The sequence below is a fragment of the Strix aluco genome, chromosome 14, assembly GCF_031877795.1.
Source record: "Strix aluco isolate bStrAlu1 chromosome 14, bStrAlu1.hap1, whole genome shotgun sequence".
In the NCBI taxonomy this organism is placed as follows: domain Eukaryota; kingdom Metazoa; phylum Chordata; class Aves; order Strigiformes; family Strigidae; genus Strix; species Strix aluco.
The window spans coordinates 259,474-285,827 of NC_133944.1; the positions used below are offsets into that span (position 1 = coordinate 259,474).

General features: G+C 51.7%; 3 protein-coding genes and 1 long non-coding RNA gene across 6 annotated transcripts in view; 2 read left to right on the forward strand and 2 right to left on the reverse strand.

Annotated features, from left to right (window-relative positions):
- Positions 1-628: 628 nt before the first annotated feature.
- Positions 629-10,183, reverse strand: TAT (tyrosine aminotransferase). 2 transcript variants are annotated; one of them, XM_074839529.1, is made up of 13 exons: positions 10,061-10,183; positions 8,218-8,460; positions 7,936-8,040; positions 7,097-7,164; positions 6,555-6,713; positions 6,241-6,379; positions 5,662-5,714; positions 5,154-5,306; positions 4,113-4,241; positions 3,589-3,672; positions 2,066-2,164; positions 1,114-1,294; positions 629-1,009 (listed from the first exon to the last, which is right to left on the reverse strand). In XM_074839529.1, the coding sequence occupies exons 2-12, from the start codon at positions 8,450-8,452 to the stop codon at positions 1,151-1,153; spliced, it is 1,368 nt and encodes a 455-aa protein (XP_074695630.1). In that variant the 5' UTR covers positions 8,453-8,460; positions 10,061-10,183; the 3' UTR covers positions 629-1,009; positions 1,114-1,150. The 2 variants fall into 2 exon arrangements, with proteins under 2 accessions (XP_074695630.1, XP_074695629.1); XM_074839528.1 differs by having other exon boundaries at positions 629-1,294.
- A 3,727-nt stretch (positions 10,184-13,910) lies between these two features.
- LOC141929962 (uncharacterized) lies at positions 13,911-16,478 on the forward strand. The gene is made up of 2 exons (XR_012625160.1): positions 13,911-14,037; positions 16,134-16,478. It is a non-coding gene; the product is annotated as an uncharacterized LOC141929962 (long non-coding RNA).
- Positions 16,479-17,200: 722 nt separating this feature from the next.
- MARVELD3 (MARVEL domain containing 3) lies at positions 17,201-19,271 on the forward strand. The gene is made up of 2 exons (XM_074840004.1): positions 17,201-17,780; positions 17,884-19,271. Exons 1-2 carry the CDS (start codon positions 17,201-17,203, stop codon positions 18,492-18,494), a joined length of 1,191 nt encoding a protein of 396 aa, XP_074696105.1. The 3' UTR covers positions 18,495-19,271.
- A 782-nt stretch (positions 19,272-20,053) lies between these two features.
- PHLPP2 (PH domain and leucine rich repeat protein phosphatase 2) overlaps positions 20,054-26,354 on the reverse strand; it is a 34,417-nt gene continuing 28,116 nt past the window's right edge. For both annotated transcript variants that reach the window (XM_074840138.1, XM_074840137.1), the window contains one exon: positions 20,054-25,157. In XM_074840138.1, coding sequence (XP_074696239.1) covers positions 24,018-25,157 — 1,140 coding nt within the window. In that variant the 3' untranslated portion in view covers positions 20,054-24,017. The remainder of the gene's footprint in view (positions 25,158-26,354) is intronic.

Here is a 26,354-nt window from a genome sequence, read left to right on the forward strand (position 1 = left end):
CAAGCTGCCCCTCTGTTGGTTTCAGAAATGGCTCCCTGAGGCCCTGGGCAACTCACCAGAACAGGCAGGCCGACAAGCTAACGTTACTGTCTCTTGACTGCCGAGGCACTCCTCCTGTTTCTGCGGAATGGACAGACACACCAGGCCGCTGGGTCCTTATCAGCTGATGGGGCTGATGTATTTGGCCATCAGTGGCCCTGGTGCTGTTGGTGCCCGACAAACCCTCCACACAGCATGAGCAGTGCCCCCTTCCTCGCTGCTGCAGCAGGAAGGCCCGGCTGCCCCCGCCTGAGCACCCAGGCACCAGCACCTGGCCTGGCCGGTGGTGGGCAGGGGCTGCGGGCAGCGGCCACTCTGCCGGGGGTCGGGCTGTGAGGGCCAGCTGGGGCGGTTCTGTGGGGAAGGGCCAGGCTGCCACAGCGACACCCAGCACTGGCTTGCAGGGGCCCACCCTGCCCTCGGCACCTGGTTGGTGCCTTGAGAGTCTGAGGCTCCCGCCGGGGCAGCCCTGGACAGCCGGTGGCCAGGCAGAGGCCAGCCAGGGGCACTGCAGCGCCGTGGGCCGAGCAAGTGGGACCCACACGGTGGCCAAGCCAGGCCTGGTGCAACAGGAGCATGGTGCAGGGACTGGCACTTCAGAATGTTTATTAATAAAAAAAGTCACAATAACTTACTCCCTTTGTCGCACAAAGGGCTTGGTATAAAGATCTCTGGCCTCCTAATGTAACACAGGTAAGTGAGAGGTGGGTACTTTTCTCTTGTCCTCCGAGACAGCGGCCTTCTCCTGTCCCCAAGGGGTCATGCAGCCAGCACAGGAGCTCCTGGCCGCGTGGGCCCGGGCTGGGGGGCCTGTCCCAGCAGCAGCCCCATGCCCCTGCCTGCAGCACACACCAACGGAGGGTGCGGATGCAGAGTACACAAGAGCCTGGGCATGGGATGCTGGAGGGTGTGCAAGCTGCAGTGGAGGAGGAGAGAGAAGGGACTGCTTCTTCCCATAGTGCTGAGGGGTCTGTGGAGGACAAGAAGTGAAGCAGCAGGACAGCAGCTGCTTACAGGCCGGGGGTGGGGGGGCTGGCTGGAAGCAGCCCTGCCTGCCCAGCTGCTGCCTCGTACAAGGTCTCGCCTGGCAGAGGCAGGAGGCCAGCTGTGGCTACTTGTCACACTCCAGATCCTGGGCCCCCTCAGCACCCTGGTAGTGCATCTCACAGAACTCCTGAATGCGACTGCAGGCCTCCAAGATCATCTCCTCCGGCACGGTGATCACCACACGGAAGAAGTTTGGGTATTCAAAGCACTGAAATGAGAAAGGAAGAAGCTGGCAAATTACCTGGGGTAGTGCTGTAGTTTCAGAGTCCTGCCGTGGGGCCATGTGCTGCATCAACAAGTGAAAATAGTCAGTGTAGGACAGCAGGGCTGAGGTCTTGCTCCCTTAGACTGTTTTTTCTGTTCCAAGCAAATATCCCTTCTCTGTCTGTGCAGACATGATGCTGTGAGGGTGACAGGCCAAAGGACTCTGTATGGACTAGGCAGGACCCAGGAAATGGGCTGGAAGGAGACAGGGAAGGGGAGGGCTGGAGAGGATCCAAGGTCCCCTCTGTCATCAGTGCTGAAAGGGGAGCTGGGAGGAGGTGGGCACAAGGCACAGATGTTCTCAGCCTGTGCTCCATCCCTGTGCCTACAGGGATGGGGGACTGGAAACAGAGTGAAGAAAGGAGCTTAGGTGAGAGCAGTCCGGGGCCTCTGAGGCAGCAGATTCAGCAAGGAGGTGTGGGGGTACATAGGGTCCAGGGGTACAGCTCTGCCAGCTTGAGAAATACAGAGCAAGCCTGGAGCTGGGAAGATCCTGGCAGCCTGACTGAGGGCTGTTAGTGAGCCAGAGACTGCCTGTCCCCATGCCTACACACCACGTGTGGAGCTCACGGCCAGCACATACACACCGCTGCAGGCCACAGACACTGCACACACCTCCCGGCCTGTCCCGAGAGCTCAGGCCTGCAAACCCCTGTTGCTTCTCTCCCCGTGCTTTGGCCCCGCAGCTGCCTGTGGCTCTCAGGGTTAGGCTCACCGTGGCTGGCAAGCAGAACACAGACTGCTCCGAGATGAGCCGCTCAGTGAACTCCACGTCATTTTCAAACTCAGGGAAATGCTCCATCTCAATCTCAACCTGCAGCAGAGAGATGTAACATGGCAACCAAGGGCACCAAAACTATCTGTAGTGTCCCTGTTTACCCACATGGCCCAGAAACTTCCCAGCCAAGCACAGCTGTTCGCCCTCAATTTTTGCTCATGAATTGGGCTGACTGGAATGTAAGACACAAACAGAAACATATAAATGAAAATTTGGGTTTCTTTAAGAAGTGTTCATTAACTACCTAAAGCTAGAATTTCAGTTAAGGACAACTTTAGTAAAAAAACTGTTGGCAAAGATACAGTAACCAATTAGAAGTGAGCAGGAATAAATAAGATAGTGAAAAAGAGCTTGAGAGAGAACTCTAGTCAATATGCACTAATAATTCTGTCATGCAAGAAATTCATATGGTAAGAAAAAGACAAACTAAAAAGACAAAAAAGAAAGATAGCAAGGTCTAGCATATCACAAACAAAATAAATCCTTGTAGGATGATACAATTGGTAAAATGACACTGAAATGCTGGAATGTTCAATAAATATTTCTGTTATGTATTTGGAAAGGTGGAGGCTGTCCCTTTATTATATAAAGACACAGTGATATCCTGGCCATCTGTTTGTAACCAAAGATAATTTTAAACATCTTATGAGAATATTCTTAAACAAACCAGGTGAAAGATAATTTGCATGCAGAAGTTCTGAAAGAGCCAGTGGGAGAAAAATTTTACCAGATGACTTAATTTGGAATAAATGTTCAGATACTGCAATAGGTGTGAAAGAATCTTAGACCTGTGCCTCTACACAAAGAGCATAAGCAGAATGACCTGTGTAGCTCTGGGTAAGATTGGAAGCAAGGTCAACTGATAGAGACTTATCTATAGAACATGAGTGAGACTGATATTGCAGTATTCTCCAGTTCTGGGTCCACATTTTTAAAAGCTAATGAAAAACTGGAGACACTATGAGACAAAAAAAAGATTAAAAATGTGTTAAACTTAAGAGAGTTAAATCTCTCAATTGAGCTTGTTGAGATGAAAAAGGAAGTTTCACCAGAAGAGTTAAAAAAAAACAGGTATGGAAAAGGCAGAAAAAGAGGCAACAGCACAGGCAGAAGACAGGCATGATAGTAGGAAGAAGGCTACATCTTCAACAGGAAGTATGATAATCTGATTTGTAGTGCAAGGGCTTCCCATTGCCAGCTGGCTTTAAATCCAGGTAAAACAACATTGTCTTGAAAAGTACAAGTCATTGATTTCTGTGCAGGAGCAAGTGGATGAGATGTACCAGCCTCTGCTATGCAAGGAGTGAACAACATATTCTGGCCTTCTAAAGTGACCAAGGGATGTGTGGTAACAGAGACCTGGTGCCAAGCATCAGTCTGAGACCATTGACAAGCAATGGCCACGAGACCTGGTGTGAGTGTTGATGATCTGGAAATGGCACGTCGCTCTCCTTGCTTACCATGAGGTACATGGCTCCGGCAGGCCGGACAGGCTGGAGGCCAGGGATAGCTGATAAGGCAGCATAACAAAGGTCAGCATTGGACTGAAAAGCAGAAAGGAGAAATTTCAAAACAGGAGAAATTCCAGGAAGCAGCTCAGCAAATGGAAGCCAAGCTCTGGACCAGGACTATAAACAGGTTTGCCCACTGCAAATAAAGGAAGACTGAATGCAAACAGCATGGGTGATCATGGCCTTGAGCGCAGCAGGCGTGACTGAGCTGAGCTCAGCAAGTCAGTGCCAAACATCCCATCCCCTGGGTCACCAGCTCCAGCTGCAGGGCTGGGCTGCCTGAATCTTATCACAGCCCATATTTCTGCCCCAGTTACCACATCTCCTGCTGGAATTGGATTTGTTAGCCTCCCCCAGTCACAGATAGAACTGCACCTTGAAGCAGGGTGAGGAGAGGGATGATGAACTAGAGAGATATGACTCCCTCCAAACAATCATGAACAAACTGTGCTCACCTGTCACAGCTTGTTTACCTTGAGGATGCTGAGGGTGTTGTGGTAGAATTCAGGGGGTGTTTGATGCAAGATACGTTCCAGTGCTCCTTGGACAATTGTACAGGGCCCTAGGATCCTTTGGCTCAGTCTTACAAGGCCATCCCTGATCTGAAAAAACATGGTGATATTTGCAGCTCAGTCTGTGCTTCTATGAAGAACAGGAACGGCTCCAAGGCCTACTCTCTTGTGTTCCTACAGCTGTTCACATTCATCTCTTCAGTGAGCATAGAGTACTAAAGAACATTTGCTTGACTATATGCCAGGTATCTGCAGACTATTTACAGTGTCATTCTCTGTTCCTCAGTTGGAGTCTGTAATGCCAACAGAGACAACCTTTGGAGCTTCCCAATCAGACCAAAACCAGGCTGGAATAGAGCTAATACAAATAAAGCAAGAGCTATTCCAAATACCACTTTGCATTTCCCTTAGGTCTGAGCTCCCAATGCACACTTTCAAAGCCAGGTAGGGACAACCAACACTGGCCCTTCAGCTCAGTCAGTTGGTCCTCTCTTCTCCCTCTTCCTCAACAGAAAGCTCTCTAGGTGGACGGGTCACTGCAGTAGATGGTTATTCTTGTAACACAGATGAACAAACAGCCAGATAAAGCACTGGCAGCACTGCAAGGTGCTTCTTTTAAGAGAAAGCATATAAGAGCACATAGAGACCACACCTGGACTCCACATGCTGGATAAGCCATGCAATACTTTCAGTGCACACTGGAGCTATTTGAGAAGAGAAGGACTTAGACACACACAAAAAGGACAAGGCATATATGAAGGAACAGCAGACACAAGGAGAGTGTTACAGTGTAGATGTGGGTAGAAGTCCATGTATGGGAGCAGATGGAGTGAGGAAGGGACATGAAAAGCCCAGAGGTGCAGAAAAGCATGTAAGCAATTGTGTGACACCCATGTGAGAGCGAAAGAGCAGTACATGCCTGTATCAGTTAAAGCCCTGATGATCCACACACTGAAGATGCTCCAGTCTGTAGCTGTGACAGCAACACTCAGCAGTTCTCACCTCATTGCCAAAGATGTCTCTCCTGTCATGAATCAGGATCCAGCCCATCCGCCAGCCAGGGACTAGCCACCGCTTTGCCAAGCCACCACAGGACAAGATTGGCACGTTGGTGCTGAGAGTTGCAATGGGTTCATATTTGCAGTCAGCAAACACCTGTGACAGGAGGCTGTGTTAGGGCTGTCCCTGCCTCTTACTGCAGGAGCTGTGGGGGCGTGCATGAGGCAAAACAAGAAGGGAGGCAAGGAAATGATGCAAAATTGGTGGTGAAAGCTCCCAGCTTCAAGCTATGAACATGGTAAGTGTGCTCACATGAAAGTGAGTGGTTTGGGAAGAGGAAAGGAGCTGGACATCAGAGGTGCTCCCAGGACTGCACACCAGAGGACTGGGAACTCCGGGCATTGACCCAGGCACAGTATAGGGGAGTGGAGCTGTGACTCACCTCTGGAGACCTGGCTGCATCAGAAAGGACAGGTAGCATGGGGGTGCAAGGGACTACAGTGACACTCACCATGTCTCCATAGATCTCGTCAGCAAGGACAGGCACGCACTGTCTTGACGCCACTGTGGGAGAAAGGGCAGTCAGTCTGGCCACCCTGCATCCTCCGCAGGAGCAGACTTGCCCTTTGCTGCAGGGCCTGGCAGGGCTCTAAGGGAAGCTCTATCCCAGGGCAGAGGGTCCCTACCTTCCTCCTACAGACTGTTCTTTCTGAGAGCCCAAGCACTGGAGATCTGTGCCCTGGCTGAGCCTAGTTCTGCTCTCACCTGCGGGGGCAGCTGCCTCCCTCCGACAGCCCTCCCACTGACAGGCCAGGGCTGCGGAAGTGTAGGGCTCCCGGTGAACACTCTCTGTGGAGCCGGAGTTGAGAAGTGAGCAGTCCAAGCCACACAGAGCATTTGAGGAAAGGCAAGAGGCACACTCCGCATGTTCTTGCCCAGATAAGGCAACACCTTCACACTGAGCAAGCCCTGTTTTCTGAGCTGGAGTCAGTCATGAGGGGAGAGGCAAAGCCCTGGGCCACAGTGCTGCAGTGATCAGGACATGGGCGATGTGGGCAGACACTAGACTGCAACCATGGCCCAGGCTCACCTGCCAGGATCTTCTGGAGGTGGCTCTTGCTGAACACAGAGCCACAGGGATTTGACGGGTTGTTCACAATGAGGCAAGCTGTCTTCTCATCCACCAGAGATTCCAAGTGCTCCAAATCAATTTCCCAGGCTTTCTCGGGCTAGAGAAGTGAAGGGGAAGTAACAGCTGAGGAACTGGACTTGCCACACAGAGTGGGGCATGACAGGGTGCCCAGGGTTGCTCGGGTCATCTTCACCCACTCTCCAGGCAGGGCCAGGGTATTTCTGAGAGGCAGAAATGTCAGGGCTGCCCCTTCCAGGCCTGCCACCACTTACCAAGAGGTTGTAGAGTTTGACCTCAATCCCCATAGACAATGCCAGAGTCTTGTAGAGGGAGAAGCCGGGCCGTGGCACCAGGATGTTCTGGCCTGGGTTGGCCAGCACTGCCAAGGCAAGCTCTATGGCCTGGCTGCAGCCGCTCGTTAAGATGACATCCTGCAAAGAGCACACAGGAGTTCAGCAGAAAGCACAGCCACTCTGAAGTGCCCCAGACACGTGGGAGTGACATAATGCCCAGGCTCTGCCAGGTGAGAGCTTCTCAGCCAAGAAGACAAGTCCAGAGCCTGACCGAAAGCTGGAAACCTCCAACAGTTGGAGAACTCCGCCTCCTCCTGAGGAGGGTGGAGAAGAAGGGCTCAGGGCAGGGGGTGAGGGCAGCAGGAGGCTGCTGGGGGACAAGGCTGTGGGCTAGCCTTCAGTCTCACAGCTGGGCAGGGGAGGAAGAGAGCTGGGGCAGGCCCCCATGCTGTGTGGTCTAGGCATGGGCAGCAGCACCCTGCCTGCACTTCAGTGGGAGTGCCTCAGCTGGGCGCCAGTACCTGGGCCTCCAGTGGTGCCTCTGGGCAGTTGTAGTATGCGGCCACTGCTTCCCGGCAGGACTGGTAGCCTGGCGAAAGAGGAGCCAAACATGGAAGGGAGGTTTTTCCAGACTGTTTCCTTTTTCTTGCCAGTACAAGGCTCACAGCTGCCACCCAGCTGGGGGAAGCCCATTTGTCAGTGACACAGTCCCAAGGCAGCAGAGGCTGTCTTGCCTCGGGCCAAGCACGGTGCAGCGGTGGCGGGCCAAGAGCAGGGACAGACCCTGGGCAGGGAGACAGGCTCTGGCCCCAGCATGGGCCGAACGCAGGACTGACAGGAGGAGGGCAGCCAGGGAGCTGCTCTGACCCAGCGGGAGGCCAAGGGCCTCACTGTTTAGTGATGGCATGGGAGCAGCCCTCCCTGTCACCACATGGCATCTCGGGTGAGGCAGGTGTGACCTTGTGCTCTGTGCAGGCTTTGTGCACTGACTGCAAACAGGGCTCACGTTGTCTGTGAAGTCAAGGAGTCCAAGGAGAGTCCTTGTCAGGGCAGTTCAGAAAGGAACTTGGCTGCAGCCCATGGCATGGAGACATAGACCTGAGCCCTTCTGGGCTGTTGTAATGGCTGGGGGAGCAAACACAGCTTCTGCAGGAGGCTCTGGGCCTCAAACAGATCACACAGGGAAGGGCATGCAGGTGTATCTGGGGGATACACATGCTCACGTGCTCATGGGACTATCGGTGAGGGCAGCTGCAGGGTGCTACTGGAAAGACATCTGTGGGCTCCATATACCTGCGGTGGTGTAGGGCCTGGCACATGCCTTCATCCTACTCTCACAGGAAGAGCTTTGTCAACTTACCAACGGATGGAGCATAACCGTTGTAACGTCCCGAGTCCAAAGCCTCCTTCATAGCCCGTGTGACCTCGTCGTTTGTGGGAAGGTTTCCAAAGACCGTCGGGTCTCCTTTTCAAAGATTGAAAAATGGTGAAGTTCTCACTGATCTGTGCAGGCACAGAGCTGTGTGGTTGTCTGGCCTATCCCTGGGTGTCTGCACAAGCTTTGTGCTTCAGAGCCCTGCAATCTGCCAGCCACACAGTCGACCCCACTGCCCAGAGGCTTCAGCCACAGCACTATGCTCACCTAAGGACAAGGAGATCATAGCTTTCTTTGGGTTGGGCTCCACCTTCATGCTGTCTACGATGGCTCGGACAGGATTGAAAGTCTTCTTTGACATTTCAGAAGCCCTGACAGCCCATCTTGGCTTCCGGCCCTTCACCTTCCCCAGCGATATGCTGTTCCCATTGGTCTTGAGATGAACATCCAGCACAGGGGCATGATCTCCATGGCCATTCACTTGAATCAGGTATGAGTCCATCCTGAGAGCTGTCAGTGTGAAGTGGATTTCCTGGGCTTAGTTAACACATGCCAAACAAGGGATCTGCCTGTCTGGGGACACAGCCCGTGATTTTCCAAAAGCAAACCTTCTGAAAGCTGTAGACCCTACCTCCTGCCTATGGACAACTCAGTCAGAAGCAGCAAGTAGGGCTGTATTTGGGGCCAGGATGGAGTGAAACCCCACACATAAGTGAGAGCACAGTGCAATGGGAAAGATAAAGGCACCTCTCTGTGCTAGCTGCACCCCTGCCTAGCATGGACTTACTGTGCTGAGGAGCAGGTCCCGCAAAAGCCAGCGGCCAGGAGTTAGCAGCATGTGGTGGTCGCTGCTTGACTGCAGATTCAATGTTCCACTGACAGAAGGGCCAGGTTCACCCTGCTCCTCCCCCAGCTATCAACTCGCACACCTCAATCTGCGACCACAAGGATCAGCCCACTATGTGTGTTCACATCTAGAATGTCCCTCCAGTCTGCAGACAGAAATGCAGCACTCTGAAAATCAAATCTCAGATGCCAAAAAGCTAGTTCTGGTCCAGTGTTACCACGATGCACTGGGCAGCGGCAGGGTATAGGTTACAGACAGTTGCCTCTTAGCAGAGCAACAGCCTGGTCCAGAGAGCCTAGATCAAAAGGCAGTGCTTAGAAAATGGAGCAAGACTGCTACAGCCAAGAGGGAAATCAGGGAGGTGGCACTACCCCAAGCAAAGGGTCTGTACTCCTGCCCCAGGCTGGGTAACAAGCAAGGCACAGCAGGGGAACAGCTGCCTTCTAGGCCCCAAAATGCACTCTCCAGCATGTATACCCAGAGCACAAGCCAGACCCAGCCAGCAAAAGCCTTACAAACTGCTGCTGACCTAGGGCTTGCCACCGGCAGAAGGTTAGGGGCAGGGCACAGGGCAGGCAGAGACCTCCTGAGCCACCAAGCCCATTCTTGCTGATATTGCCACACTATCTTGTAATCCTGCCACAAACCGCTTATGCTCTCTGTACTGCCCTATTTCTCTGCTCCACTGACAGGCACTTCAGTGAACAGCTGCCCTTTTCTGATGGCAGTTACTTAGCCCCATGCTCACAGATATTCACAACACGTCTAACCTTTCCTTGTTGCAGAAACTGAGCTGGATGGGTTGTAGCATTGCCTGGTTCAGGCAGGATTTGCCATCTGAACAAATTTCTCACAGCTTCAGTGAAGTCTGCACCTAGAGATGCCCCACGCTGCTGCAGTTACTCTGCCAGCAGTACCGCATTAGCCTGTTTATAGCAACTCAGGCTGATACAACAGGGTCACAAAACAAGACTTCAGCTTCTCTGCTGCTAATACCTTCTGGGTCTCCTTTCTACCCAAAGCAAGACAGTCGAAGAAGCATGCAGCAGGGCTGCATAAAAATTGAGCAGAGAAATGAGCGACATATCTCAGCTGGACACAGCGCAGAGTCTATCCCCCAAGAGCCTTCACACCACCCAGCAACACGATTCTCCTGCAAAGGGGAGCTTCGGGCACAACGGACTCCTTCAGCGTAGACAGCCAGGGAAGATCTCTCTGCTTCTCCCCCCAAAAGAAGCAAGGTACCAGAGCATAGCACTTTACCTTTTACAGCACAGAGAGGGAGACACCAACAAGCTTGGGGGTCCAGTCCCTACTTTTCATCCAGGACAAATCCCCTTGAGAAGAAATTCCTGCAAATTCTTGCCCATGAAATAAGCCCCAAAACTGGGCGTTGGGAGTGAATCGTTTAGCCATTGGCTCACAGAGAGGGCTGCTCTCCCCACCCAAAACCACCCTCTCCTCTGCACTGAAAGTGTGTTCACTTCAAACATCTGGAACATGCCTGCACATTAACTCTTTCTGGGGGCAGCCTGCCCCCCTTTGGCACCACTTCCCTCAGTCCTCAAAGACTGCGGAAGCAAATCTGCAGAGTCCAGGTATTCCAGCCCTAGCATCTTGTAATGCACCAAAAGTGGACTGATGGACCCCAAAGCCTGCAGAAAGCATCAGTCTGCCCTGACCTCAAAGGCTCTGGGCTCCCAGTCCACCAGCTAGCAAGGAGTTTGTGGCATCATTACAACCAAGAGCTATCTTCCTCTGTAGGCTGAAGGGAGGCAGGCACTTCCCTAGCTGGTGTCTTGGAGGCACCTGAACCTGAAGGGTTAAAGGAAGCTCAGGTTGCCATGAGTTTGGGTTTTTTGGTTTTTTGTTTTTTTGGTTTTTTTTGTTGCTGCAGGTCCCAGGCAAACTCATAATTTTGGCAGCTAACAGGAATGATGCAATTCTTCCCCCTCTGATGGTTTTGCAAAGCACAGATGACACCATTCCCAGAAGGCCCTTTTTTGCTAAGTGATGTGAAATCTATGCATTCCTGTCCCTTGCCTCCTGCAGGCCTGGGATAAATGAGAGGCATTTGCACCCTCCCTGTCTCAGGGGCTAGAAGCAGGTTGGGAGGTGGTGGGGTGCAGCCAGCAAGTCCGGACAGGGTTCCTAGCCCCAGACTGGCTGGCAGGCCTCTCACAGCTCCTGGGGGCTTTGGACAAGGAATAGCACCTTTCAAAAACACTTCACAAACATCTTGTATTGAAGCTGCTTGGACTCTCTTCTGCTGAGACCTGCACAGTTCCAGACTATTTTCTTTCTTCCTTTTACTGAAGTCTGACATGAGTGACCTTCAGAAGTCCATGCAGGCCTTCTCCAAGCACCTATGGTTATTTTCTTGCTTTCCCTAGCTGGCCCCATGCTGCAGCCCTGCCAGGGTTAAATGTGGCACTGGGAGGCCTCAAGGACAATGCTGCATGTTCTGCCTAGCAACAACCCGAAGCTGACGCAACTGGAGCTCTACCCATCATACTGCACACAGCCGTGGGGTTCAGGGGAGGGCACACTAGAAGCCTGATGCCAAGAGGGGAAAAAAAATGTGGCTCTGGAGACATAGGTAGATGCAGTTACATAAGGCTGAGAACCTGGCCAGATGCAGGGGGAGGACAGTGGTGCACAATGGGGTCAGTGGGTTTCTCCTGGTATTACTATGCCCTTCTCCTCTCTCTGCACGACTCCAGGCCTCTGGATGCTCTCACATGGGCTCTGCAGCTCCCCTCCACCTTGTGGTGCACAGAGCTTCCCAGGGCTGAAGCTGGAGCACACAGCTCAGCACTTCATATTCTACAAATACGGCCAAGCCACCCCTTGTGTGGTGTGGAGAAAGAGGTGGCCATACCCCGCAGGATGTATTTCTGACAGCAAGACAGCTGGCTGTCTTGACCATCAGGACCTCTGTACCCCACTAGCCCTGACCAGCCTCCCCTCTGCAGTTTTCTCCTCCGTCTCGGCAGCTCTCCCCCACAGGTATCTTCCTGTATACCTCTTCAGCTCCCTCTTTCTTGTGTACCTTGAGCAAGTGATTTTTGTCTCTTCCCAGTGGAAGAAGAAACTGGTGATGGCTTCAATGTTTTTTTGGTATGGCCTTGCTCTGGTACCAGGACTGCCCAAGAGTCCCGTTCCTGTGAACAGAGGCCAAGCCAGCAAGAGCCAGCAGTTCCCTTTGGCAGGGCCAGACGCAGTTAGAAAGAAGGACTGGCAAAGGGTCGCTTGAGTGGAGTACAGGCTCAGTCCCCTGTCTCTGTCAGGCTGCAGGCAGGACGTGCACCAGTGGGGCTTTGCCCACATGCTCTGGACCCCCAGTTCAGGGTGCCCTGCTCCAGGGACAGACACTCCACTGATACTCTGCACAGAAATCCACCGGGCTCAATAACAAATCACTTTACTAGTTATCCTCACATTTTGCTTTTATTTTCAGCAATTTCTGCCCACTCCTTTCTGATACTGGTACAGCCCCAACCAGTTCAGGGCTGGCAACCACAAATATGTGTGTAGCCTAATCTCTGTTTGGTCTCTGCATTTCCTATTGAATCAGCTTTTAATAACCAAATATGCAATTTTTCCTTTTTCTTTTTTTTTTAAATCAATTTACTCTTACTCTCATTTAAATGGGCAAACAGCCAGGAAGCCTTCTTGGCTCGCATGAATTTTGTGACTGTTTATCGATTCCCACAGCATATTTACCTTCATAACACTGCGGCAGGTTTCCTGAAATGCCAGGGACAAACCTTGCCTGTTACAGGTCAGGTCACACGGGCACTCTGAAAATGCACATATTCACAGCTAAACCTGCCTTGCGGTGTGAACAGGGCTGCTGTTCCGAACCTACATATAACTGCATGAGTCTCTGACCAAACCATGATGATCTTAATTATCCAGCATTCACCTGAAAGGGGGCATAGCACCTGTTATCTCTTTGCATAATCAGAGCAGAAAATCAGCGCCAAAAGAACCCGGCTAGGTTCTACAAAGCTGTGCAAACATTGTGTGTAAGAGCCAGAATGATGGCACAATCCACACAGTGTGACTCAAAGCCAGTAACTGAGTGACTCAAAAATAGACAGAAGCTACTTCATCTATCTGCCGGTAGTTAGGATCAATTTTGATTTGATCTCAGAAATAAAAATCTGAAAGACATTAAAAGGTAAATAGCACAGTCTAGCTAGAGATGCCTCATTCTGGAAAAGTCACCTGTGTACAGCAAGCGGTTTGCAGGGTGAGCTGGGCTTTGGAAAGGGGAGCACTGGCACCTGGAGCTTCTCTGATCTCTGCACCTCCTCTGAAGGTGGACCGAGATGGCTCACACTGCAGCAATGCAGGGCGTGGCAGCAGGGACAGCGATACTCTGTCCAGGCTCCTGGTGGAGATCTCCTTGGCAGGCCCCAGGCCAGGCTGAAAACAGCTGCATTAATGAACGCTATCTCCTACCACTGCCATTTCCCTCTGTCAAGAAAACTAGGGAATGTACAAACCAAATGCTTTCATAACCACAGCCCCCCACAATACCAGTGTCTGCAAATGCAGGGCTGCAACCCGATACCCGCTGCACTGGGCGATCCAGACGGCGGTGGGGCGGGGAAGGAGACCAGCGGCTGTGCGGACCCTTGCGTGCTCAGCCTGGGCTCCATGTCCCTCGGAAGCACGCTTGAGGGACGCTGTGGGCACCCCAGGTTCGTGAGGAGTTGGAAGCACTGTTGAGCTACAGGCCCAACAGCCACAATGAAAGACTTGCAAGCCCTGTGACAGGTGCTGAGGAATGCTCCACACAGTGTGGACATTAGTGGCTCCTGGGTACAGGCACAGTGAAGAGAAACACCTTGTCCAGCCTTGCACTTTGCTTACATCCAGGTAAACATGATGTTCCCTGTGTTTTGAGTTATGACTTCAGAGACTTAAGCTGTTGCGTGCTTTGTTGTGGCCACTGCCCCCTTGATGGCCTTGAAGCCACAGGGACAGTGACCAGATGGTGGGGATGGGATGGAAAGGGGCATGGTGGCTTTGCAGGGCGAGGTGACACCGTGAGCTTGCAGTGAGTGGGGTGGGCAGCACCAGGCACCTCCTTCTCTCAGAGCACAGACAGGCCAGCCCCTCTCATGACTGAATTTGAACCCCAGCAATGGAAACGCACCACCTGCCCAACCAATCTGCTCCAGCAACAACTGCTCGTCTCCTTACAAAGTGGTGGATTCCGTGTGTGTGTGAGTATTGTCTTTTTTTGAGGGTGCCTAAGTCACATCTCTTTTGCTTCAAGCTAAGCTCACTGCTTCCTGACCATGACAGCAGCAGACAGGGAGAACAAAATATTCCCCTCCCTCTGACAGCAGCGTTTTACAAGTTTGCAAGCTGTTAAGACACCTCGCTATTAACAAGCTTGCAAGTTGTTAACAGACACCTGTTCTGTCAAATGAGAAGACTGGGATCGATCTTTTTCTCATAGGTTGTATTTCCAGAGCTTTCTTTTGCTTTCCTCTGGATCCCCTCCAGCTGATCCACTTGCCTCTGGAAACACAGTGTACAGGATTAGAGGCCTAACCAGCGCTGAAGGGGGGGGGGGGCAGAAGAGTTTCTTCACATGTCCTACATGTGACATTCCTGTTTATACACCCTAGCTATGTTAGTTTTTTTCGCAACAGGATGACATTGTGGACTTGAGTTCAGTTTGTCATTCACAATAACCTCCAGTTCTTTTCTGCAGCACTGCTGCATCGTCATTGTGCTGCGCTCATTGTTCCTGTAATTATTTATTTATGTGGGACAGTCAATAAATCTGGCTGTGGTGCTCAGCAGTGATTGTGCCACAGCTCCCAGCTGCCTCATGCTGGAGAAACATGAGGCAGTTCATGACTTGCTCCTTCCTCTTCACCCTCCAGGTTCCCAGGGAGGGCACTGAACCAGGTCAGTGCTCTTGGTCCATGGCAAGCCAGGCCAGGCCCTTCCCTCCTTAGTGCAGCAATGACATCAGGAGCAGCCAGAAACAGAAGAGCCAAAATTTTTTTAAAAATTAGAAAGAGGAGCCAAAGCAGAGGTGAAGATTAATATTGGTGTCCTCAGCTTCCTGTTGCTCTCTTCTGCTGACTGCTACTTGTTGCAGTGAGAATAGGAACCCAGAAGACAATGCTGGCCAAGCTCAGCTATAGTACTTTGAGCAGGAGTGAAGTGACCCAAAGCATTTTTTTAACATTTCTCAATATAGCAACAGAAATGAAGTAAGATTGACTCAGTTCTACAACACCGTGAAGTTTGTACCTCACTTGTTAGCAGCAAACACTCTAGTAGAGCACTGAATGCATCACCAAAGCGACCGAGCAGTCCTCCCAGCTGTCTTTGAACAAGTAATTCCAGCACATCACAGATTCCAAAGACAGCTTCAGCTCCGGTTGCTGGATGACCAGCAGCAACACTCTGCATAAGAAATACTTATTTCATCCCTTCTTGTGACTCATGAGTATTCAGCTTAGTTGCTCGTGGCTCTCTCATGGCAGTTAAAAGCTCTGCTAAGCCAAATGGCGCTGCTCAGGATCCTAAAAGTATACAAAGGTTGCTAAAGCTTTCAAGCTCATCCTGTGCATGGCAGCAAGGAGGCCTGGGCTCTGGCACATGAACACGAGTGCTGCAACGTATGCACACCAAAAGGTGTGTGTGCAACAGTCTCATTGCTGAGCATCTGCACTATCCTCAGGGCCCCTGTCCTAAGCTCCCTACAGTCTCCCCATTTCCTAACTTCTCATCATCACACAATTCCCGTCCTCTCTACCTGAACTGGGGGTTGAACAGAAAGTTCTTTTGTTTTGCTCTCTCTTACCCCCAAACTAAGTAAATTTTAAGACAAGTTTTCAGATCTCTCATCCTTCTTGGAATCAGGCGAAATGTTAGGAAGAGTGTTTTTCTACAGTGCTGAGGTGCAGAAGTACTGCAGCTTATAGGCTTCTTACGGTATCAATCTATAGGGTTGTTGCTGTTGCTCCTGTAAGGACAGAAGGGTGAAGCAATCACTGTTGCCACCAATCTTACAGGTGGAGGAAATGTATTGCTGCATCTTAGTGACAAATTTGGACCTCTGGGGGCACATATTCAGACACTGTGTCTGAGACCTCAGGGTGTAACTCTGTTTCCCTAAAAACGTCTCTGTTTTCCTAAATGCAACAAAAGTATTTCTTTGCAATGCTAAAGCTTTTCCAGGCAGCCTTTGGTCAAACTCTTGGATAAAAATATTCACTGTGGCTGACAGGTTTTCTATGCTTCCCTCTGTGTTTCCAAATTGTCCCACTGATTTTTTTTTTTCCATGACACACAGCTTTTCCTGAATCAGCTCTGCCCTTACCAGCCCTGAGAAATGCTGACACTTGTGCATGGGTGAGATCTTGGGCACTTGCCTTCACTCCAGCAACCACCAATAAAGGAGCAATTCATCGCCTCTGCTGAAAGGTAAGGGCTGCACTCAGCAGCCTCCTGGGACGTGACGGCAGCCAGTCCTACTGGGCAGCGCAGCAGGATGCTGTTACTGTGTGCGGAAACGGGGCAGCCAGGAAAAAGGTCACATCACATTGTCTGAAGTGGCCTCCAGCGATCAGACACAGAAAAGGTCTACTTGGTTCTGCAGAGGTGAATATAAGGTAATAAATGCATCTAAGGAAAATTACCTGAAGGTGGCCTGCGCAGCGCTGAACTGGGACCCAGTCGTTGCGCCGCGGGTCAGATCCCCAGGTGTGGACGACCGTCCTCTGGAGATGGCAGCTCCACAGGCCGGGCCGTGGGCGCAGCGGCGGGGTGCTGGGCATCGCCGGGAGCGGCGCAGGATGAGGCGGCAGCACTCATCCCGCTCTGATACGGAACCCTGGTGCAGCCGTGTCTCGAGGGCTGCCTGGTCTGGCCACCACGTCCCGTGGTGGTTTCGGGGAGTCAGGATGGCTTTGGGAAGGTCCAGAGAAGGGCGGCTGACACAGCAGAGGGCATGTGCCACTGCTCTGCGAGGACAGACTGGAAAGGCTGGGCCTGGGGTTCACGAGGCAACGGAGCGGCAGGACTGAGGCGCGCAAGGGCAGGAGGCGGCAGCCAAGCGGGATGCAGAACCCGCCGCCCGGGTGATGCTTTCACCAAAACCCGCCGCCCAGGGAGAAGCGGCACGTGCGAAACGGGCGGGCGCTCCGTTTCCAACGGGCACAGGCCAGCGCTTGTCCTGCGGCCCCGGGCCTGGCGCGGCCGCGGACGGGGCCTGTGTGGGCGCGAAGGGAGTGGCCGCGCCCGCGGGTAGCAGCTCCGTGACCAGGTGCCGCAGGGAGCGGCCGCGACGCGCCGTGTCACCCTCCCGGCGGCGGGGCCGGGGCTGAGCCCACCCTGGGCCAAGCGGGGCCAGGCCGGGCCATGGCGGAGCGGAGCGGCCCCCGCGTCCCGCGGGCGGGACCCACCGGGGCGGGCGGGCGGGCGGTGAGGGGCAGGGGGGGAGGCGGCCGTGAGGGGCCCGGGCGGGCGGGAGGCCGAGAGGGGCTCGGGATGGAGACGGGCTGGGGCGGGCAGGTGGCCGTGAGGGACCCGGGCCGGGGCTCGGCGGGGCGGGCCGGGCGGGCGGCCGTGAGGGGCTCGGGCGGGGGGCGGGCCGGGCCGGGGCTCGGCGGGGCGGGCCGCGGAGCCGTGAGGGACCCGGGCGGGGGTCGGGCCGGGGCTCGGCGGGCCGGGGCTCGGCGGGCCGGGGCGGACCGGGCGGGTGGCCGTGAGGGGCCCGGGCGGGGGTCGGGCTGGGGCGGGCCGGGGCGGGCGGGCGGGAAGGGCCCGGGCGGGGGTCGGGCAGCGGCCGTGAGGGCCCCGGGCGGGTCGCTGCCATCTCCGCCGCCGTCTCCCCTCAGCGCCGCCCCTGGAGCGGGGCCAGGGGAGCCGCCGCGCAGCCGCGCCGCCGCGCCGGGGCTGCTGGAGCGCCGTCGGTGCCGGTACCTGCGCACGGGCAGGGGTGAGCGGGGCGGGACGGGGCCGTCGCGCCGCCGGAGCAGCCGGCCCGGCCCGGCGTCCCTCCCGCCCGCCCGCCGCCCACCCGCCCCGCGGTTTCTCCCCAGGCTGCTGCCGGGCGGTAGAAGCGCTGCTCGCCGGGCTGATCCTGCTCTGCGGCTCCGTGTCCGGCGGCTCGGTGGGCGGGTACACGGGCCTGCCCGGCCTGGGCGGCCTCTACTACTACCAGTACGGCGGGGCCTACAGCGGCTTCAGCGGCGCCGACGGGGAGAGGGCCCAGCAGCTCGACCAGCGCTTCCACCGCCTGAAGCTGCCCCTTGCCAGGGCGGCGATGGCTGCGGCAGGGACCCTCATGGCCTTCTCCTGTCTCCTTATCGCGGCCGGTGTTCTGCACCTGCCGGGGCGCTTCCCGGCATGGCTGCTCCTGGAATGCATCCTGGACACGGTGACTGTGATTGGCATCGTGCCCGCTCTGTACTGTTTCTTCCATTTTCTGCTGGGGGTTTATAATTCGTCAGTGTGCAGAGAGAGGGAGCGGCTCTATCAGAGCAAAGGCTATCAGGGCTTCAGGTGCAGCCTGCACGGTGCCGAGATCGCTGCCGGCCTCCTGGGCTGCGTAGCTGCCATCGCACACCTGCTTAGCGCAGGCCTGGCTGTCAGGGGGTACAGAGCTGCTCGCAAACTGAAACAGAAGCCCGGACAATTATACGAGCTTTAGAATGATTCCTCCACTCCCATAACTGTCATTATTTTTGCCAGCATCCTTACTGAGACAAACCAGTGTGCTTTTCCTTCTGGGCAGTGCAGCCTTAATGCAGCAGAACACACCCCCAGAGAGTAGAGTGGAGTCAAGCTGTTCCTGACTGAATTTGCATTATTGAATTACTAGTGGACACAGTCCGATGGCTTGTCTTCACCTGGGGGCTGTCTCTCAGTAGAGAATGACTCTTGTGTGGCTGCCGAGAGAGCTGCCTTTCCCTCCCTTCTGGCCAGTGTCTTGTTCTCCCCTGAGGTCTTGCTACAAGTGCTGCTACTTGTGGGAAAGAAGCCACAGCTACTCCCCACTTCTGCTGCTGAACAGCTTTCTGCAGCTGGAACTGTCTTTACAAAGGGCATCTGACTGTTCACTGAGAACAGAGCTCTTAAAAATGAGGCCCGTGGTTGTGGCAGCTCATTACTGCTTTCGTGTAGGGCTCTTGCAACATTATAACAGGGCAGTCTGAACGTGGGGTTTATAAATCCATCACAGAATCCTGAAATAAACCTGAAAAATGATGAATACACTCAGCCTAATTTGTGACACAATGCCTTTTCAAACTCTCCTGCAGAGGGCACTTTTTTTTTTATGAAATGGTCTTAATAACTCGTATACAACAGTTTTGCTTAAAAAGATGCCCAGAGTTGAAATAGACAAAAACTTTAAGAACTCCAACAGGTGCTTTAAGATAGAAGTATATTGTTTTCAAAATACATTTTAATGTACAAGTTGGGGAAATGAGATGCTGCTGTTCTTCTATTTATAAAAAAAAATATTTACTTTTTTTTTAAAAAAACTTTTATAGGAAATTTAACAGGGAAAAGTAGCACTAGAATCACAAAATCATGCCTCAGAATGAAATGTCACTTCAGAGCAGTGCCCTGTCCATACGAAGATGGAACCACCACTGGTCTCACAGACCAGTTCTGCCCATATTAAAAACCAAAACAAAACCTTAAACACCAAACTAAATATACCAGAAACGTGCTTTGTCTTGGATGCATCTCCAGTTTCACTGGCACCAGTGACTAAATCCTCACAATTACCAAAACCATGGAACATTGTGGGAACTAGAGACAGAAAAGTAAAACAAATGCTAAACAGGAACACGCTGGGTACTCTGGGGTGTGTTTGACATTTCTTCCCTTTCAGTAGCTAGATGCATCGAGTGTCTCAGCACAGGGATTTACACAGACAGTCCACTGTGGTCCTATTTCTTCTAATAATTCTGTATTTCCTGCTTGCTGCAGCTATTTCTAGAGAGCTGTACAGTACTATTAGAGCAAGTTCATGGGGCAAGATTCCTCTGTCAGGATACAGAAGCTGCCTAATGACTGGGATTGTGAATTCCACCCTCACGGTGTTCTGCGAGTAGGTTTGTGGGGAAGGCTGATGAGTGAAGTAGCACACAGAGCTCAGTGATAGGGAACCTACAGCACAGCTACTGATAGCCACAGCTACGTTTGACTGGGATATTGCACAAATTCCCTCCAGCGCAGTAACGGAATCAGAATATGTAGTTAGATGAAAGTAAAAATCTTTATTGCTAGGTCAGCTGAAAAGCTGATGCAAAAATATTCCTTCCAGGACTGCTCTATATGCCTGAATAAAGAATCAATGGGATAGTGTTTTCCAGCAATCTTATGTTATTTGCTTCTCCAAACCAATGCAAACATAGGCCACAGTGCTGAAGGTGCATTCACTGGACAACCTATTCCTGTACACGGTAAAAACAGGGACTATTATAGGTGCATGCTAGATTGGTATACAGAAAATACTCTCCTTTTGAAAACAAAAACCATGAAAAAATATTATTTAATTAACAGTTGGCGTGCTGCAATATTTCTTTAATGTGCGCTGGGTGATATGAGTCAAGTTAAAAAAAAAAAAGGTAACATTTTAAAATGTGAAAAAAGAGAAATACACTTGAGTCTTCAGACAGCAATGGAACAGCAGACAAGGATTGCACAAAACCGAAGAGGTGAACCTGCTGCCTGAGGGCGGCCTTTGGCAAGTGACAGGGAAGCCATCGCCATCGGGAAGGAGCATGGAGACTCCTGAAGTCCAAGGGCCCTGGGCACGGCCGAGTGTCTTGTGGACTGGGAGAAGGATTTCAGGCTTCACAGCAGCCCGACCCCAGAAAGTGAAATACTTGCTCCTTCTTGGAACAGGATTTTGCTCTCTCGTCTAGTTGAGGATTCTGATCAGGTCCCAGCAGTCTGTGGCGCTGCCTCCACCAGGCCTGTTCCTGGTGCTGGGAACAACTTGGAGGCTGCCCCTGATTCTTAATACTTGGGCCCCAACTACTCAGCCCTGAACGTAACCCTCATGGGCTCCTGTTGTGGAAGCCTTTCTGGACGGGACAGGGCAGACAGGTCAGTGCCTTTAGAGTACCCGTTCTCAGCAAGCACGCTCATCAGCAGAGCCAGAATTACTGAAGAGATGGACAAACGAACTCCCCAGCCTGAGCCAACCATAGCTGCATGGAGCACGGCAGGTCTGGCACTGCACAGCACGGACAAGAGAGCCTGATGAGCCCAAGCTGAGAGCCTCTCTGATAGCGGGTCTGTTAAGGAATGGGACACTCATAGTGATGTGGCTTCATGGAGATGATGTATCTGTGCAAGAACCACATACAAAAATCGGGAAGGAGACGAGAACGGGAAAAGAACTGGGAAAACCCTGCTATGAGTCCTTCACTAGACTTGCCCATTCATACCTGCTCCACCTACAGCAGTGCTCCCAGGGAGCGTGAAATCTAAGGTGGTGGTAATAAGCAAGGTGAGGAGGGCAAAGGAGAAGCTTGCTGCCTCTAGGGAGGCAGGAAAACAAAAGGTGGTGGTGGAGGGAAACACTCAGTCTGTGCTGCCCAGGGTAAGACCAACAGTTCATGGTATCAGCTTAAGCAGAGAAAGCTGTGGACGCTACCCAGCGTAAGAGAACAAGCCATGCTCTGCCATGGCAGTTCACACCCACAGAAAATGGGAGCTGGCTGTATTAAACTCCCTTTCTGCTTCAAAACCAGAAACAGCACTGGAGAAAAAGGCTAAGTAGGAATTCCTTGCATTCCATTCTGTCACTACCATGAAAAGGAGCAGCTCAGAAATCTGCATGCTCCATTGCAGAGCTTTATTTTACTTAGTCTGTCCCCACTGAGCTAGGAAGAGCCATTCAGGACTAACTCCCTGCGGCAATGCCAACTCTTAAGTGCAATGCTACTGGTTCAGACTGGCAAGGACACACTGGATTTTCCACATCAGTGCAAGAGAGACCTGATCTGCATTAACATCTGCCACTCTCCTAGTGCAAGGTTTGTCACAGTCTTACTCAGAAAGGAGACACTATTTCTGCATCAGTCCCAAGTTGGAACAGAGGCTGCTTTGCAGCCCTGTCAGGTACCAGAAAGTGTTGGGCCAGGCACAGATATTTGGTAAAATTATCACCAGTGACAGAATTAAAAATTACAGCCAAATACATTGGCATGAGCCTTTTCTGCATACTTCTATGAAGAGAACATGAAAGACATTTGGGGTTTAGTTTTTGAATCTTTTCTGCTGTTGTTTCTCTGCATAAGGGATTCAAATGCTGCCATTTCTGCAATTCTAGGAATTATCTTTTCTCTCCATTTCCAAATGAAACTGGCATTTAAACAGCCAAAATTTGTGAGAGTTTAAACTTTGGAAAAAGTTGGTTGTTTCATGATTACATTGTAACTAACACAAGGTGTATCCTAAAATGTTGCATTCTCATGCATGGTAAAAATACACTTTTTCCTAGTGAGAAGAAAATCAAGGTGCTTTGAAATCTCAGTAAAACTCCATTAGATTTTGTCAAAAGATCTATATTGACAGAATCCCACCAGTAGTCTGCACAGTATTTCCTTCTGAGCAAGGCCTCAATTTGATCCAAAAATATACAACTCAAGCCCCTCAGAGCTCTTGAGAAGAAACTTTCAAGTTTTCTTCATAAATATAATTAACAAAGAAGAAAAGGCACTAGCCCACATTACAGTTAGGATTATTGCACCACCGACACGACCAGCTCTCTGCCAGCCAAGGGAGACAGATCTGCACACTGCCGAGCTGTGGTCTTCTCACAACCCGTACATGAGATAATAACACAGGCAGCCAACTTACACCCTGCACCAGAAACCCTAATGGAAACACAACGCATCTGCTGAGTGCAGACTGGCCAGTTCACCATTACTGGGACTGTTTTAAACATCTTTTCCAGTGCTGATAAAGATGTTATTAAGGTGGAAAGTTCTGTTTTTCCTTTTGCATTGAAAGCTAAGCAGAAGCAAGTATGCTTTCACTTTGTGGCCAAATTGGGCATGTACCATGAAATGCAGGTTGCTGTAGATTTGGAATGTGACTCCTGTTTTCAGAGGCAAGCGAAGATGCTGTAGCTGACAGCGCAGAGGTTTGTGTTGGTGGAACAGAGCACTGAATGCCTTCCCAGCATAGGAAGGGCAGCCCCGCTGCTCACCAGCCTCAGAGCAGCACACCACTGCTCACAACTTGGCTTCCTGTTAGACCAATTACCTCACTGAAACGAGCACAAGCTCCGGGTTTCATCCCGTCTTCTGGACACAGGAAGCCTCTGCTGTGACGTGTCCATGACGGAGGTGGCCAAGCTGCTGCTGAGCTGGGTCTGTGCTCTGTGGCTCCAAGCACTGGCTCTACACGTGACCTTCATCAACCAGTCCAGAGCTGATCTTTCCTATGCTCCAGGTAAAATGCATCAGCAGGCACCTGATATCGCTCAGCCGTGTATTTTCTCACCCTGCATAAGCTGATCCCATCATAACCCTCACTCTGCCCTGCACCTGTGCTCATCAGAACACCGGTACACCGAGTCTTTTGCTGCCCCCACCACACCTGCCGTGGAGTGCTCTCTCCCCTCACCCAAAATAATAAAGTGCTGGGCTGAAGGGGAGCAGAACAGCTTAAGTGCAATCAATAAAAGTGCTTGCAATTAATGTAGGAAACCATTCTTGGGTCAGCTTCACTGCAACTGGCTGTAATCTTTCAAGGAATAACAAAGTTGGGTGCTGGCGGGGGTGGGGGGGCTGCATCAGAAATATTCACAGGACTCCAAACACTGAACGTTGCCCCCTCAGCAGCCTCCTCACCCCACAGGCATGTACGCCAGACCCTTCCCTACAGAGCTGGCAGAACCTCAGGGTTCAAGGAGTTACAGGCAGGTGTTGGAACATCTGCCTTCTTCCTAGTGCTTCCACAACCTCCAGACAGCCCCTAACACAATGCTCAGCTGCTGCTCCGAGTGCTCACACAACAACTAAGACTCTATGGTGACAAGTGGACAGCCCAGACCTTAGCACTCCTGATTCTTCCTTGACTCCATTAAAGAAGCGGCAGATGCCTGTACTCCTTGCAGATCCCAGCTCCCCTTGGAGGGCAAGACAGCCCTTATGGGACAGGGCTTCCCGGGACAGACAATGTGGGAGCAGTACTTGTAGGGTTACAAAGCTGTGTCAAACTCCTCTGGCAGAGTCGCTGCATGTTCCTCTTTCTGCTCCTGATCCGCTCCATTCTCCTGCTGCTGCTTCATTTGCTCCTTCACTTCCTCCTCCAGATCAGGTGGCACCACAAATTGATCTTCTGGCTCCACCTGGGATGGAGCAGCAAAATAGCCAGTCTTCTTCTTGGGTGCCTCTGTGGCTACTTCAATGAGGTTGAGGCTCTCCTCCAAGGGCACTATGGAGCCATTGGAAAGCTTCTTTCCATAGAGACAGCATGTGGAAAGAGATTTTTGCAGTTCACACTTTTCCCTGACCCCTCTCTGCACAATGTTGCTGTTTACACTGTTCTGTCTGTGAATGATGAGGACAAGCCCTGAGTCGTCCTCTGGCCCCTGAACAGAGGAGCTGCGCTCTGCAGCAGGAAGTTCAAGCTCCAGGCCCTTTCCTTTACAGCAGTGGATGTCCACCTCTACCTCCACTTTACTGCCATTTGTCATCACGCCCTCCACAGGCTGCTCATCATCGCTATCCAGACCGTTGTCAGACTGGTTGCTAGAGAAGGTAGCACTGGAAGGCTGGCGCTGAAAGATGCTCGAGGGGGGCACAGGATGTAGGCTGCAACGTCGCTCTTGTCGTGGCAGCAAACTGCCATCAAGACCAACAGCGTTGTGTTCATCTGAAGCAGTGGAGCCCACCTCACTGCTAACCTCAGAAGCAGACAGTTCACTGCTGAACTCGGAAGCAATTCCACTGCTAGATGAAGGTGTTGCTGGCTTGGTGGTGGTGGAACTAAATCCCCCAGGACCTGGCAGAGTGAGGCCATGCATCTCACATGTGCAACTGTCCTCACTGATGTTCAGACACACCACCATTGCACCTACATTGTCTTGGCAACCGTAGCTTTGGGCTAAAGTGCAGAGTTTCTTCGCAGCAGCTAGCGGGTCATGTAGGTGACGCACGGCTGAGACAGCCTCTGCGTAGGAAAGGTGTTCCCAGAGAGCTTTGTTCCCTAGAAGTAGCAGCTCATCTTGTACAGTCAGTGGAATGGAATCAACGTGTGGTTTGGGCAGGATCCAAGGATGCAGGTACGTGCAGCCCAGCATCCGAGTACAGCAAGTCACTCCATTGACCTTATTGTCCTGCAGACAAGAGAAAAGGGGCAGTAGCGTTAGATCTGCTATGAGACCACCCGGAGAGCAGCCTTTCCCCTGCCCATGTACTGGTTCGGAGCCTTGAGAAACACCACACTCAGCTACAGTGTAGGAGAAAGGGATCTAGGTCCAGGTACCACAGCAGAGACATTCACTGTACCTGATCATCAGGTACCGTAATCGCCCACCACCCATGCTGGCAACAACTCACTTTTATTCCACATGACTTCTTGTCACATTCTGAAGAATTGAAGCAAACTAATCCAAAATGCGCAGCTAGACTACCTGCAGCATGTTGGTCAGAGGATCTCACTCATGAGTCTTACATGAAACTTATTTTTTTCACAGTATGAGCGAGATAGTGACTTTTTGCTTTCTCACTGCAAGGCAGATTATCCAAACATTAAATAATTCTGTGTATTTTCTGAACTATTTCCCTCTTTATTAACATACAACTGCACTCTGAAGCGTGGACACTACGTCCTCAGGAAGATAACAAGTAGGTGTCTCCCACTGCTGCTGTAACCTGGGGGTATCACCTCCTTCCTGTTCCTGCTAGACAGTCCCTGGCCAGCCTGGCACTGGGCTCCTGGACAGAAAATTGCCCACAGCCCTCAGCCCCTTTTCCGAGTCAGTGCATACAGAGCACACAGCTTCCCCAGTGTTCTGAATTTCATTTCAGTGATCTTAATTTCTGTATCCTCTGGGTGTTAAACACAGCTGTTGCTGCTAAGTATTAAAAACCATTAGAGGACACATGCAGGGAAGTCTCCTTAGACAATGATTTCACTTTTATTTTTCAGAATCCATTCATCAGCCAGCTTTTAAACCATTTAATGTACTACATTGATTCCACAGTTACTTTTAGTCAGAGTGCTATGGAATATAACACATTAACAGATTATCCCTGTCAGAAATAATTTTATCGAACAAGCTGATAATTTTTAAAAGACTCACTGAGCATAAAATTAACAACTGGCACTGATTTCTCAGATCTTCACCGACAATATGTCTTCCAGTTCTTTGGAACTTCCCTGTTATTTCCAAGTTTTTAGAAAGTTAACCTTTACAGAGTTCTGCAGAAATAATATTAATACTTTTGCATAAAACCAACAAACATTTCTGTCTTTGTGTTAAAATTTTTACCTGTAATATACTTTATATCTACATTCTGCATGTCTCAAG

Coding starts and splice junctions, on each gene's coding strand:
- TAT (XM_074839529.1), bottom strand. CDS start 8,452: ATGGACTCATACCTGATTCAAGTGAATGGCCATGGAGATCATGCCCCT. Junction 6,714..7,096: donor AGGCACCACTGGAGGCCCAG/GTACTGGCGCCC, acceptor TGCTCTTTGCAG/GATGTCATCTTAACGAGCGG. Junction 5,307..5,661: donor ACGAGATCTATGGAGACATG/GTGAGTGTCACT, acceptor CTCCTGTCACAG/GTGTTTGCTGACTGCAAATA.
- MARVELD3 (XM_074840004.1), top strand. CDS start 17,201: ATGGCGGAGCGGAGCGGCCCCCGCGTCCCGCGGGCGGGACCCACCGGG. Junction 17,781..17,883: donor GTACCTGCGCACGGGCAGGG/GTGAGCGGGGCG, acceptor GTTTCTCCCCAG/GCTGCTGCCGGGCGGTAGAA.